We start from the raw sequence: 13,730 nt of genomic DNA, 5'->3' as shown, positions 1-13,730 counted from the left end.
TCTTTGACTTGAATAAATAAAGTTATGTTAATAAAGTAATGCAATTGAAATGAAGGTATTGATACTTACGCAATAACTCCACGGTACAAAATGAACGCTCCGTAGAAGCAGAGGACTAGCGTGGCGGTCCACACGATGGCCAGCAGGGAACTGCTACCCTCTGAAATGAAATTTCATCAGTTAATTTCAGTCAGTAAACTGTATCTTCAACAAAATATGACTTAGATACATGTTTGGATTACTGGTAGTACGCTACATAGCTGCATAGCATAGGTAGCTTTCAATATCATACAGAATGACGATATAATCCTATTATATTCAGTGAAACCTATGCCTAGCTATGTTTAGAATTTCGAGGGTGACTCAGGAGAACATCCTTAACATTATTTTCTATAGCAAAAAGTCACCTGACCAGTTTCTATGGAAAATCTATATTTTCGCGAATTCATCGCATATTCCATTCATCTTCTTTCGGCTTAGTAAACAATTTTTGCATCACCCTATATTAGTTACTTTAAAAGATTTCCAACAATGTTGTTCTCTTTTTTTTGAACACTCAACACCAACAGTTTAGACAACTCATGAACTCACCGATATACCCGTCGTGGTAGACCTCGTGGTCGAGCCAGGCGCGGCGCGGCTTGTCCCCCAGCAGCGCCGAGATGTCGTCGTCCACCTCCGTGCAGTTCGACCACTCGATTGTTACGAATCTATGAAAAATAAAAGGGTTTTTTAAATTGATTTGAACCGTTAATTAAAAGGAATCATATTGGCAAAAAATATGCAGTAAAAGAGAGACCTGTTATTCACTGATTATCCTATCCTACTAATATTATAAAGGCGTAAGTTTTTGAGTATATGATAGATACACACATCTTTGTAACGTCTTCACGTCAAACCGGAGGAATCAATTTTATTGAAATTGGTATGAAGTTAGCTGACACCCTGAATTAACACATAGGCTACTTTTTATCACGGAATTCCAACTGAAAAACTTTTTAAAGTGAAGCGAAGCTCGCGGTAACAGCTAGTTTATAATAAAGTGCAAGAGCACACGTGAGAGCATAATATGAAACTTTCAGCTCACTTAGTTAATACATACCTGGAAGTGGTAGTGCAAGGTTTCTTGGGCGGCACCAGCAGTTGCCGGGTGCGGGAGCGCGCGCCCTCGCGGCACGGCCCCCACGGGCCCCACGCCGCCGCCGCGCCGTCTGCGCCCGCGTCTGAGCAACCACATTCCACTTCACACGGCTCCTCCTGCAACATGGAGTATTCGGTTAGTAAGATGGTAAAACAGAATGGAATTATTCAATTCCTCAAGGTGAGATTCAAGAAATTGTTATGATAGATATTTTTCCAGTAACTATGTAGGTATCATCGCGCACAAAAGATAATTCTCTTTGTTACTCTGCAGAAACAGCTTCTAAATCTTCAATAAAAAAAATGGCACCAGTAAAAAAATACGATCACATTTTTACAAGTTTTTTTTACATAATAGAAATTCTACTCTTATGAAACTAACAAGTTTTTCATAGGGTTCGAGTAACTACGAGTTAAGTACATGGTTACGTCAAACATAATCCCTACCTGATAATGCGTAGGCGGTGCAATGATCCGTCCGGGTAGGGCCGCAGCACACCGCCACGGCTGCAGCGCGGCGGTCGCCGGCTCAGCGTCCGAGTTGGAGATGGAGCAGCGAGCGAGGGACACGCGGGTGCCCCACCCGCACGCGTGGGATGCGTCGCCGGCTGATGACTGGGGGTGATAAAGAATGGAATTTTAGGGGGATAGATTTCAAAGTTGATGGAGCCTAAAGTGAACGACGGAATGATAACTACAATGGCTACTACTAGGCTGGCTGAGCTGAATATGGGAGGATAGGATCTAGGGATATGTACAAAGGTTCCACTCGAGAGAGCCACGTACAGGAACTTCACCCCCTACCAGAATAGAATAGAATAGAATAACTACAATGTGTAATGCGGAACAATATAGTTGATATGATAAAATCATCATCAGGAAAAGCTCGAAATTAATACATAATGTATATCAATACTGTCCACTGTCGCTAGAATTCATACCAAAACACACATATCATAAAAATCGATAAAAAAATAATAACAACTACTTCGATTTGGTAAACCCTATTTCAGTTTGTCAAGAGCAGTGAAGCAACACACCTGCACATGGCACCCGAGCAGCGGTCGGGACACGAGGCGCAGGCAGGGCACGCGCGGGCACGGCGCGCGCTGCTCCTTCGACCCACAAGCTCGGCCAGGCCATTCAGCTGATGTTAGTTGTTGCCTGGAAGTTTAATCTCATAAAAAAACTGTAAATCTATTGTAAATTACTTTTTCTTAGCGTGTCGGTGAAAAATAAGAGAGACTAGATCGCTTCTAGGGTTTGTCACCGTGGTAAAGGATAAGCTGTAGCGTCGGTTGCTGACTGTCTAGGTAAACTGATATTGGAAATGTAAACTACTTATGAATAAATGTGTACGAAGCTATAAAGTTGGCACAGTTGACTGACCTAGTTCGTCGCATGTGGCTGGTGGAGGAGGCGTCTCCGCACGAGCACGCGGCCGTGTCCCAGTCGCTCCACTCGCTCAGCTCGCAGTCCACGCCGCACGGCACGTAGCACCACGACTCGCGCGCTTCCGTCGCTGTGGTGTTCTGCAGTAGGTGAAACTTTGTTATGGACTTGTCATGATAAATTAATTAGTTTATATGCCCCCCCATCAAGCGAAACCAAAAAGCGTGTAATTCTTTTTATATTGTAGAATTATAGTCATTTCGTGACATAAAATAATACTTACAGGGCAGAAAGAATCGTTGACAAACACGCCATCGCTGCGTAAACAACGGACTGACCTCTTCTTTATTCCTTCACCGCAAGGAGAACCGCCTGAAATAAATCGTATATTGACATCAAGAAGCAAAAAACTACATATTTGATTGTTCTAATACACAGCTCGAAAACCATCCACGGATGATCATGGGCATCCTTCATGAATGGACCTCGAGTTATAGTTATAACTGTAAACTCCTCACTTAGCAGCTTGGAGATTAAAACTTCTTACAACTTACCCAGTGGTTGGCAGTCGTCCCACGGCGCGACATGCCAGGAGTAGGCGTGCGGCGAACAGGGCTCCCCGCTGACGAGCGTGGGACACCCCGCGCCGCCCTCCGCCGCCGGCCGCAGCACCACGCGCGTGCGGTCACGACGACCACCCCATTTGGTCTGGTACGAAATATGAAGGATCATCAGGGTTATAATTTGTAGGTCATTATTGCAACAACGTGAGTGCTGCTATGTGAATCGTTGCGCAGCGAGTTTAGGTATTGTATTGGCATTGGGTATCAATACCCGAGTCCGCGTTATTCTATGAACGTATCCACTTTTGTGGCCTACAAACGGACAAAAAGTCTACAGGGTAAAACATAGAAATATCTTCACTAGTTCTTCAAGGCTCTTTCATTACTAAGTATGTAACTAAGCGCAAATAGAATAAGAAGTTTCCATTAGCTACCTGTTCGCAAGGGCTCCACTCGGACCAGGCGCTGACGACGCAGTCGCCGGGGCAGGGCGCGCGGCACGCCGCCTCGTGCGCCGGCTTGGGGCCCGCGTTCGAGCACTCGCTGTCGTCTAGGCGTTTGCCTTCCGAATCCACGCACCTGTGAGAGAAAAAAAAGAAAGTGAGACTTTTATAAAGTTTTCTACTTTTATTGGTATCCAACAACATTATGTAACTAAATAAGCAAATAGTCCGTGGCCTGGTTGTAAAACAGATATATAACCACGATAAGTATGCGGAATGGGTATCAACTTTATGGTTTCACATTGGACCATTGATCCCTCCTCTATCATCTTTCTGTAGATGGTATGGAAGTCCCTTACGCTTGATTTAATAGTTACTGTCCTATTGATGACAAAAACCCTGCATCTCTTCAATTCACTACTCACGTGACAGTCCTGTTGATGATAGCGCGGCCGCAGAGTGCCCGTCGCGGCGCGCACACGGACCAGTCGCCCGTCAACCAGCGCGGGGCCGACACCGCGCACGTCGCCCGCTGCAGTGTGGCGCCGCACTCGCGCCCGCCCGCTGTGCCCTCTTCTATCACCTCCCTGGGGTTGTGTGTGGTATTAGCTATTCAGTATCGATAGAGTTCAGTGTGTGTCCTAAATATAGTAAATGCATTGCACCATTGCCCAGTCAGGAGTTACCATGTATCATGGATTACGCCACGCCCAAAAGAGAGCGAAATAAAGCACATGGCTATGTTGTGAAAGTCAATATGACAGTGGTTATGTTGTGGAAGTCAATATGACAGTGGTGAATATTGGATATGTGACCATGATTCTAGACTTAGAATTTACATAGACTTCCAAAATATGATCGAATCTGGGAAGAATAGAATAATGCATTGTATGGACTTTAAAATGGTCTGAATAATACTACATAAGTAATCGACATAAATACCTAGTACGGAACCGGAACGCGGAGAGCGACCCCGGTTCAGCAGCGCACGGGCCCCACTCGGCCCACGCGCCCACGGCGCAGTCGCGCGCGCACTGCACAGAGCACGCGCCGCGCAGCAGCAGCGGGAACTCGCTGTCGTAGGTCAAACCGTCGGTTGATGCTTCACGGATGCGGCGGGGGCCTGGGTGGTAGGGAGATGGCTTTAGTATTTGTCTTCTTAGCATATCAATAAAAAACACTAAAGCAAATTCAAATACGTACAAATAAACAAATACGAAACCCGACTAAACCCTCAGATATCTTCGGGAAGTCTTAAGGAAGCTAGGTCATCTTTTGGCTTTTTGCCTTTAGCTTGAGTGGCTAAATTGGTATTTCACGCATAATGGCTAAACTCAGATGCTAAATGCGATGAGCTCGGTGGGATTGATATACCTATCTATACTACACTAAAGTATACGTTCAATATTATAGTATTCGAGTATTAACGGGAATACCTGTCAAAGGATGGAACTTCTTGCACACGTCCATGGGGACATCTCTCCCGTCGACCATGCACCGCGCGGCTCGCAGCGTCCGCCCCTCTCCGCACTCCAGACTGTTGAAATACGCACTTCTTCAATTAACATATTGAAGTTCATGGTTCTAAAGGCAAAGTCGGAAATATGTGTAAGAAGAATACATTACCCAGGTGGAAGGATGCAGTCAGAGTCGGCCGGCAGAAGTTCTAGGGACACGTTCTTGCAAATACACTCCGGGGTATCAGGGTCAGATGAATCCAGATATCTGTGAACACAGAAGTAATGATTATTGCTCTTTCCATGAGATCACTTATACACAACGGGGAAGAGGACTATTTCATCAGCAGCCAAAGGAGGCAAAGAAGGTATTGACGCCGAACTAACGTGGTTTAACACAATTACAATAAGTATTGACCATTTGGTACACGCTGAAACGCAAAAATTAGTGATCGGGCCACCCCAAAACTCCTTACTCACTTCAAAGGATCAGCGCACACAGTAGCACAAGTCAACGGCACGACGCTCCCACACGGCACGTAGCAGGCGGCCGCGCTCACCGGCACGGCCTGCCCCGCGCACGAGCCCGACTCTACGCGGTGAGACTCCGAGCCATAATATATAATCAACAGCAGCCAAGGAAGAAGCTTATTTCCAACAGTGAATTATAGTGTTGTCTGATGATGACGTAGGCTATATTGCCACCAAACTGATGTTTGACCATTTGGTACCCGCCGCCTTAAATCTAAATGATGCCCTTGTTACCCCAAAACTCCTTACTCACTTCAAGGGATCAGCACACACAGTGGCACAAGTGAGCGGCGCGACACTCCCGCACGGCACGTGGCAGGCGGCCGCGCTCACCGGCACGGCCTGCCCCGCGCACGAGCCCGACTCTACGCGGTGAGACTCTGAGCCGCACCAGATACCTGTGACGAGAGGTGGGTCAGTTATTATTCTTCTTCATAGTGACTAATACTGGAGCTGAACATGGGTGAAAGGATTAGCGAGTTGTTAGTTGCTGACTGCTCAGGGCACGCCGGACGTATATAAAGTACAGTTATACGTCACTCGGAGAGGCTCTTTTCATGCACCCCCATGTAGGTACTACGTATGATTTCCTCTTTATGGTCAGTACTCATGCATAGAGTCACGTAACTTGGCACCTGGCTGAACAGATCCAGATTATATACTATGCCTTGCTATAAACAATAAAAAAATGTGTTGCCCTTCGGCTACGGCGTAGCATGTGATAAATTTATATAAAAGAGTTCAACGCGCGCAATGAACAATAAATAAAACATCGGTGTCACAATAGGGCTGGTCTAGAGCTAGTCACCGTGGTGAATCTTTTCCGCTTGTGTAGCATAATTAAATGTTTTATATAGCCACTAACCAATATATAGATACAAGCTATTTAATACTTACTCCGAACTCTGAACCCATCGCCACAGGTCACCCCCGGCGGCAGGCGGCACGTGGTCCACTCGCCGGCGACCCAGGCGGCGTCACGCGACTTGCAGGTCTTGGGCAGCGGGCAGTCGCGCGTCTCCTGCACCGGCCCGCAGTTGGGGCCGCCGTACACTTTGCGCATGCGCACTTGTTTGCCGGGATCTGGGGGATGATAGCGTTTGAATGAGTGTTCTGGGGTTTCTGTTGACTGTCGCTTTTGGATGGGCGATGTGCGTGATTTTTGAGCTTTTTAAAAGTGTTGGGCCAGGTTGGAAGTGATAATTAATGATATGACTGGCTTAGGTCACCCTAAGTCATCAAACTTACAAACTCTAAGCAGTGTTGACTGATAGAGTGTTGGCTACTTTGTAACAAAGAAAAATTATGCAGGCTTCAGTAATTAGCAATATCTTGGATTAATGGAGAAAGACCTTGAATAGACAGATAATAATGAATCATATAGGTATCTTACCACAAGTGTTGGGGCAGGTAGACCAGGGCAGCCAGGCCTCCACTCGGCAGCCGCGCTTGCACCGCACAGTGCAGGCTCGGCGGGACTCCGGGCGACGGAGGGGAACGCAACTGCAATATATGTACATAGAATTAATACCGACAATTTCTTGAAGGTCCCTTTATTTTGAACCAAGATACTTATAAGCTTAGTTGGTTAGGTATATATTATTCGTCCATAGAAGGGATACCTCCAATTTCTAGAATCTGGTTTAATGTAGGAAGATACTCAAATATTAGAGTAACGTATTTTATAGCTTAGTTTTTTTTTTAAAGATTTTATTATCTCTCCACAGACTTTATATCCGTGCCTTTTTGAGAGATCAATATATTGTGAGAGTTTAGATGTTTTTCATCTTCATCTTTGAACTACTCACTACTCAATGTGGAAGCTTATTATATATATTTTATCTTTTATATATATATATTGTATATTTTTAATAAAATATGATTGTATTATTATTTTTTTTGCACTCCTGGAGGAAAATCTACACAGACACCTGGGAAGGGGACCCAGGTAGTGTCGGCTATTAACCGACTATATAGCTTAGTTGAGGGAGTGTACTTACAGAGCTTCTCTGACGACGTCGGCATTGTTCTGCACGCACATCACCTCCCTCGTCATCTCTCCCTCCTCGATGCACGGCTCCTCTTCGTCACTCTCGTTGAATGTGTCCCCGTCCTGGGAGAAAATTCATGTTTAACAGTGTTTCATTCAATTTAATCCCTTACGGAGTTGGCTTAGCTTGATGGTTTACCCCCTTATACAAGTTCTATGTAAATATGAATCAATTATCAGGATTAGCTTTCCAGATTATTTCCTCTGCATTGACTATCTATCAGCAACTTTAGCTTTCATGTGGAAATCCACTGCTTTTGTGTTTACACATAAAACCCTTTCATACACATCCAATTTACTCAATTCAAGTATTTAGTCAGCCAAGTTCTTACCAAGAAGTCAGTGTAGTTGCTGGATGGCATAAAGTCGTCGGTGCGGCGCTCGCACGGCCCCCACGGCGTGGCGAGCCACGAGTACGCCGCGCACGCGTGTGAGTTGCACGCTTCTTGCTGCACCAGTTGTTCAGGGGAGGGGCAGGGCCAGCCGTCTGCAAAGAGATGCCGGTTTAATCATTGAAACCTCGCTGAATTGGTAGGGTTATTTTAGCTTTTTATTTAAGGTTAATTTGAAAGGTTTTGAGTGCATGGAAGCCTGTTTAAAACAGTAGTTAGAAACCTATGCTTGGCAAAATTTGTCAAACTTGATGCATTTGTCAAAACGTTCTGGCCAATATCTTCAATCAAGCTATACTAAAGCCTCGAATTCACTAGGGCACAAGTTCTGAGACTGTTACAGAACATCTACGGTGCGTGTTCTCAGAACATTTTGGTAACATGTCGTGATACAGAAGTCGCGCACGCGTCCACACTCTGCAACAGCGGTCGCTAGACCTAGTAAAAAAAAAACTCTATGCGCTAGACTGATGTCGCAGGAAGTTCTGTCTCGCGAGCCAAAACACGGAACCTGTTCTGCGACACGTAGATGTCGCTGTATAGTCGCGTGCGACGTCGCAGAACAGAGCGCAACGTCGCGGCGACACGTAGACGACATGTGCCTAGACAGGTTCTGCGACAATTTGTCGCCTAGTGAATACGAGGCTTAAGACCTAACCTGAATGATCCAGAATGGCTTGAAAGCAGTACAAATAACTTACGCCGCCTAGTCCTGGTGGGCGGGGGCAGGCCGGGGCTGCTGCAGGGCGCACTACAAGGGGACCACGGCGCCCAGGAGGACACCACGAAGTCTCTAACACACATCATAATCCAGGGTAAAAGCAGCAACACTGCTTCTTTCTTTCAATAACTTACTAGGAGAAGCATGAGCCAGTATATGCCGTCGCCTAGTCCTGGTGGGCGGGGGCAGGCCGGGGCTGCTGCAGGGAGCACTACAAGGGGACCAAGGCGCCCAGGAGGACACCACGCAGTCTCTAACACACAAAGATTCCTAATTCTCTATAGAACAATCTTAATACATGTAACTTACTAGGAGAAACATGAGCCAGTATGTGTCGCCGCCTAGTCCTGGTGGGCGGGGGCAGGCCGGGGCTGCTGCAGGGCGCACTACAAGGGGACCAGGGCGCCCAGGAGGACACCTCACCGTCTCCTACACACAATGATTCCTAATCAAAAATAACTTACTAGGAGAAGCATGAGCCAGTATGTGCCGCCGCCTAGTCCTGGTGGGCGGGGGCAGGCCGGGGCTGCTGCAGGGCGCACTACAAGGGGACCAGGGCGCCCACGAGGACACCACGCAGTCGCCGGCGCACGCGATGCGGCACCGCTCCGAGCGGGCCGGCGCGCCCGTGCCGCTGCACCACGCGCGCTGGGCTTCCTTCTGTTGTGAAAATTTAGGTAAATATAGTTCGATGGAAAGCTAAAGATCGCATCCAGTGGCGTGCTTTGGGAGAGGCCTACGTCCAGCAGTGGACTTCTATAGGCTGGTGATGAGTTCGATGGAAATTTTGAAGTCTGGAACGCCCTCGAGGCCTCTGGACTCATACATAGCCATAGACTCAGACATAACCTTGGACAGTTATTTGGTTGGGACAGAGTATAGGGGCGCTACTTGTGGGAGGTACTTTTCCAGCAGTCAGCAATAAACGGGCTGATTACTGATTGACCTAATGACGACATCCTTAAAAATCTAGTATCATGATACTGCCAATTCTTATAACACAATGCGCTCAACATTTTATAAAAAGACAAACGAGAAACCATCCACGCTCCAACTATTCACCTTCAGCTTTCCTCTCAAGCCACTCACCCCATCATGCCCCACACATCTCAGCTCCCTGGTCCGCCTCCCCGGTCCACAGGCAGTGTGCGGCTGGGTGAGCACGCAGGCGCCCCACGGCAGCGCTCGCCACGAGGCGCAACGCGGCGCGGCGCACGAGCGCTTCTCTTCTAGAGGCGGGCAGGGGGCGCCCCCGCGGGATGCTGCCGTGGTTACGCGGCGTCGCCGGACGCTGTAGCCTGGGGTGGAGACAGAGTGATAATGTAGTTATGCAGTCAAGAAAAAAAGAGTAGGCAAGTACTATAGTTAATATTGTGTAGATCAATTGGATCAATCGGCGTACCCGCTTCTAACTACAAAGATGCGAGCTCAAAAACCCGGTCGTAATGTGTGCCAATGAGTTTATTGAAGTATAAAAAGTATAACGAAGGTGAAGGGATTGTATGTTTGGTCTTGACGCAGTGTTACGTACCAGTAGTAGTAAGCTGTTGTACAGGATACAAAGGACATCCATCGGTCGGCTGACACGCTCCCCACTCGCTCCACTCTCCAACCTCGCAGTCCCGTGGACATGGTACCTGAAAATATAGTATTTAATTAAGATCTCCTCTCAGAGCGCCGACCGAGTACCGACTCAAAAATTTACAGGGCGTTTTTCATGAATTTTCAATAGTTGTAGAACAAAAGTTGCTGAAAATGACCCCCAGAGTCGCCCTCCTTGGATTGCATAATAATATAAATTTTGCAACACCATCACAGACAGATTTTTTAAAATATATCTCACCTCACAAGTCACCCTCCTTGGATTTAGCATATTAATTTTGCAACACCCTGTATTTCATCAGACAGAATTTATAAATGATCTCACCTCACAAGGCTGCACAAGCTTCGGCATCGGCGCATGAGCGCACTGCGCGGCATGCAGCGCTCTACCGTCAGACCGGACGCACGTCGCGTCTCGCCGCTGCACGCCGCCGCCGCACGCCGCCGCCGCCGCCTTGTCGTCCAAGTACTCCGCCGCCTCGTCGTCGTCTTCCGAGTAGATGTCGTCGTCGGTGTCGTCGTGGTCGGGGGCTGGGGGGTTTATGATTATGATTACACCAGAAGTCACTGATGAAGAAAAGTAAATGTCAATTTAAGTGAAAATTATACTACTATCTACATGTTTATAAATGCACCAATGTGGAAATAAATTTTTGAGTCATAATCACGCTATCGATCGCTTTTGGTGGGACCCTATAGCGCAGGGGTCGGCAAGTAGTTTTAGGTAGAGTCCGGATATTGGTCGAAAAATTTGTAAAGGTCCAGAAAAAAAAACAACTGATATAATAAGTAAGTCCAGCTATTTATTACTAAAATTAGTGAGAAAAATTGTATCGGCGGTCTTAAGCCAGGTTTTTATAGTTTGGTTCTCGTGAAGAACAGCTAATTCGAAGAGTGTCTTCTGTGAGCGTCTGTTAATCTCAAACAATATTTGTTGTTCAAATAATTCTGAAAATTTTAAAAAGGTCTTTCGCATATGTTTGTCGAACCAAAAATAGTCAATTTTGATATTCTTCTGGGACATGTTTGACCCAAAATCCTTCAGTTGACACCTTTTTATATATTTGCAAAGACACATCTTCTTGCAGATCGATTATTTCCATTTGAAGTGACGAAGAATCTAGATGTGCAGGTTTCCTCACGATGTTTTCCATCACCGTAAGAGCACGTGGTAAGTATTATTGTTCTTAAACTCCTTAAGTGAAAACATAATTGAAAGAATTCATTGGTACAGGCTAGGATTTGAACCCACGGCCTCTTGATTGAGAGGACGAGGTCTTATCCACTACGCCACCACTGCTCTATATTAAAATATGCCAAAAATGTTGTACTTATTATATTTATTATGGTCGTCGGAGAAGCTATAAGTACCTACCTATGAACAGAGCGCGCGTGGCGAGTCGGCGGCGCGATGTTTTTGATCGATATAGATGTTTTAAAACAGATTTATTAGATTCGGTAGGTACTAAGTTAGATTGTTTTAAAATATTACAATAATATTCAAAGTATTTATTTATACTTGACATGCCTACATTACAATATTTGGCGGTCCGAAGTTCAACCTTTCGCGGTCCACAAACGGACCGCGGTCCGCCTGTTGCTGACCGATGCTATAGCGGTTGCTATTCTTGTATTGCGGCAACCAAGTGCCTCAAATGCTCTCTTTTTATTCGTTCATAAATTTTGTTCAAAATGAGTGTACTACACTTGTCTTCGACCTTTTTCTTTTAGAAAAACATAATCACTGCACATAAGCACTGTCATGCGTCGTTAATACTCACGGGTCCTGGCGGCGACCTGCTCCACGGCCACGCGGCACGCGCCCCACGCGCCCGCCACCCAGTGGGCTGAGGACTCCAGCGCCGTCAGACGGATCTCCTCCACTATGTCGCATTCCTTGCCTCCACCTTTAAGGATGAGGGGGAATTATGGTAAATAAAATAATTATGTTGGTGAATAAGCACACTTTCACAAAACACAAGACCACCAGAGCGTTTGTTAAAGACGGAAATCAGGTTGATTGCTAACCTCAAGTGTAGACCGTAGGGGACGAACTATAAAAAGACTCTTGACATGCCTTCAGCCCTTATTGACTGTTTCCACATATCCTCTACAAAGATAACGTAGCCTATGAGGATGAAAAGGTTTATAGAGAATGTCTGTTGAGAAGATTATACTAAGGGCCTCCGCTGATGGCTATCCGCACCTAAGAATGTCGTTGAAATACCTTGCGGCAGTCGCCTAACCCGTCGCGTCCGCACCAGCGCGCCGTCGGCCCGCGGCCGCCACGGGAGCCACTCGGCCAGGGAACACTCCTCGCGCACCACGCACACCCGGCTCGTGCTCACTGACAGCAGTGGGGGACCACAGAACCTGAGTGATAAGATAACATTGAGTAGGTATAAATGAGATCATGGTCGAATCCGAGTTCATGTAGCGGGGGACCACAGAATCTGGGTGATAAGAGAAGGTTGAGTATAAATGGAATCATGGTCGAATCAAGGAGGATGTTGAGTCAACAACTCGTATTCTTCGTAGCGCGTGTCAGTGATAAATCCTAGAGCTGAAGTAGAGTTTGTCGTGACTTGGTAATAATTGACCTTTTGGATGTGAATCCTTTCTGTGTCTGTGTCTGATAGAAAGTAGTGGGTAAATAAATAGGCATATTGCAAGTGGGAAGCCGAAAAAGCAGCACTTAATTTGTTACGAGTTTCACACCAATCGACAGAGATGCCCCTGATGCATAAGATGCCTTGCTCGAGACACTTGAGGTCTGGTCCTACGTACCCTCATGGTAGAGAAGAACTTAATAATGTGGGTTCTACTCTAATTGAAAGACACGAAATTTATTTACAGCAGTGTTTTTCAACCTTTTTCATGACGCGACCCTCCTGGTATAAAAAAATATTTCGCGACCCCCTTGACCCTTTCGGTTTTTTATCATGTACTCGTATGTATGTGTATGTTACAGTATTCCCAATATTCATTCCATACGACGTATTGATGGTCTCCATGATTAGGATTCAAAGTAGTACATACTTATGGGATTTAAAAACACATTCTTTTAGAATTACACACTAACCCCCTTATTCATAGAAAAGTTACAAAACGTTTTAACTAATATACTGTTTTGTCCCTCTCTGTCAAAGAACAAATTGTTCTTCGTCGGAGAGGGACAAAACAGTTTATTAGTTAAAACGTTCTGTAACTTCTCTATGAATAAGGGGGTTAGAATACGTTTGGCCATGTACATAGGTACGTACAACTAATGCCATTGCGACCCGGAATTTCTTTTTCGAAATTAGCTTTTTCTATCTGACTTTTTTGAGCATTTGAATATCTTGAATAAAAGTTTTCAACGGTGAAATGAGAGTAAAAAAAACAAACTACCTGGCTTTACAAAAAAAAAATACTTGTGGTCGTCGTCTTTGAACTAGGC

At 45.9% G+C, this 13,730-nt stretch overlaps 1 protein-coding gene across 2 annotated transcripts in view; it reads right to left on the bottom strand.

Moving 5' to 3' along the window:
• LOC105380215 (thrombospondin type-1 domain-containing protein 7A) overlaps positions 1-13,730 on the bottom strand; it is a 57,488-nt gene that overhangs the window by 682 nt on the left and 43,076 nt on the right. The window contains exons 5-29 of one of the 2 annotated variants that reach the window (XM_048626702.1): positions 12,519-12,664; positions 12,073-12,198; positions 10,617-10,822; positions 10,221-10,326; positions 9,779-9,987; positions 9,263-9,349; positions 8,999-9,107; positions 7,909-8,063; positions 7,527-7,639; positions 6,920-7,029; positions 6,424-6,609; positions 5,780-5,924; positions 5,165-5,263; positions 4,975-5,075; positions 4,481-4,661; positions 3,964-4,125; positions 3,530-3,674; positions 3,087-3,240; positions 2,816-2,904; positions 2,530-2,672; positions 2,181-2,304; positions 1,588-1,755; positions 1,103-1,257; positions 592-710; positions 70-160 (exon numbers count right to left, since the gene is read on the bottom strand). In XM_048626702.1, the coding sequence (XP_048482659.1) occupies positions 70-160; positions 592-710; positions 1,103-1,257; positions 1,588-1,755; positions 2,181-2,304; positions 2,530-2,672; positions 2,816-2,904; positions 3,087-3,240; positions 3,530-3,674; positions 3,964-4,125; positions 4,481-4,661; positions 4,975-5,075; positions 5,165-5,263; positions 5,780-5,924; positions 6,424-6,609; positions 6,920-7,029; positions 7,527-7,639; positions 7,909-8,063; positions 8,999-9,107; positions 9,263-9,349; positions 9,779-9,987; positions 10,221-10,326; positions 10,617-10,822; positions 12,073-12,198; positions 12,519-12,664 (3,429 nt within the window). Of the gene's footprint in view, positions 1-69; positions 161-591; positions 711-1,102; positions 1,258-1,587; positions 1,756-2,180; positions 2,305-2,529; positions 2,673-2,815; positions 2,905-3,086; positions 3,241-3,529; positions 3,675-3,963; positions 4,126-4,480; positions 4,662-4,974; positions 5,076-5,164; positions 5,264-5,779; positions 5,925-6,423; positions 6,610-6,919; positions 7,030-7,526; positions 7,640-7,908; positions 8,064-8,998; positions 9,108-9,153; positions 9,350-9,778; positions 9,988-10,220; positions 10,327-10,616; positions 10,823-12,072; positions 12,199-12,518; positions 12,665-13,730 lie in introns of both variants that reach the window. The other variant, XM_048626701.1, reaches the window with a different exon arrangement.

This window comes from Plutella xylostella, chromosome 17, assembly GCF_932276165.1.
Source record: "Plutella xylostella chromosome 17, ilPluXylo3.1, whole genome shotgun sequence".
NCBI lineage: Eukaryota > Metazoa > Arthropoda > Insecta > Lepidoptera > Plutellidae > Plutella > Plutella xylostella.
This window is presented reverse-complemented; position numbering and strand designations above follow the sequence as displayed.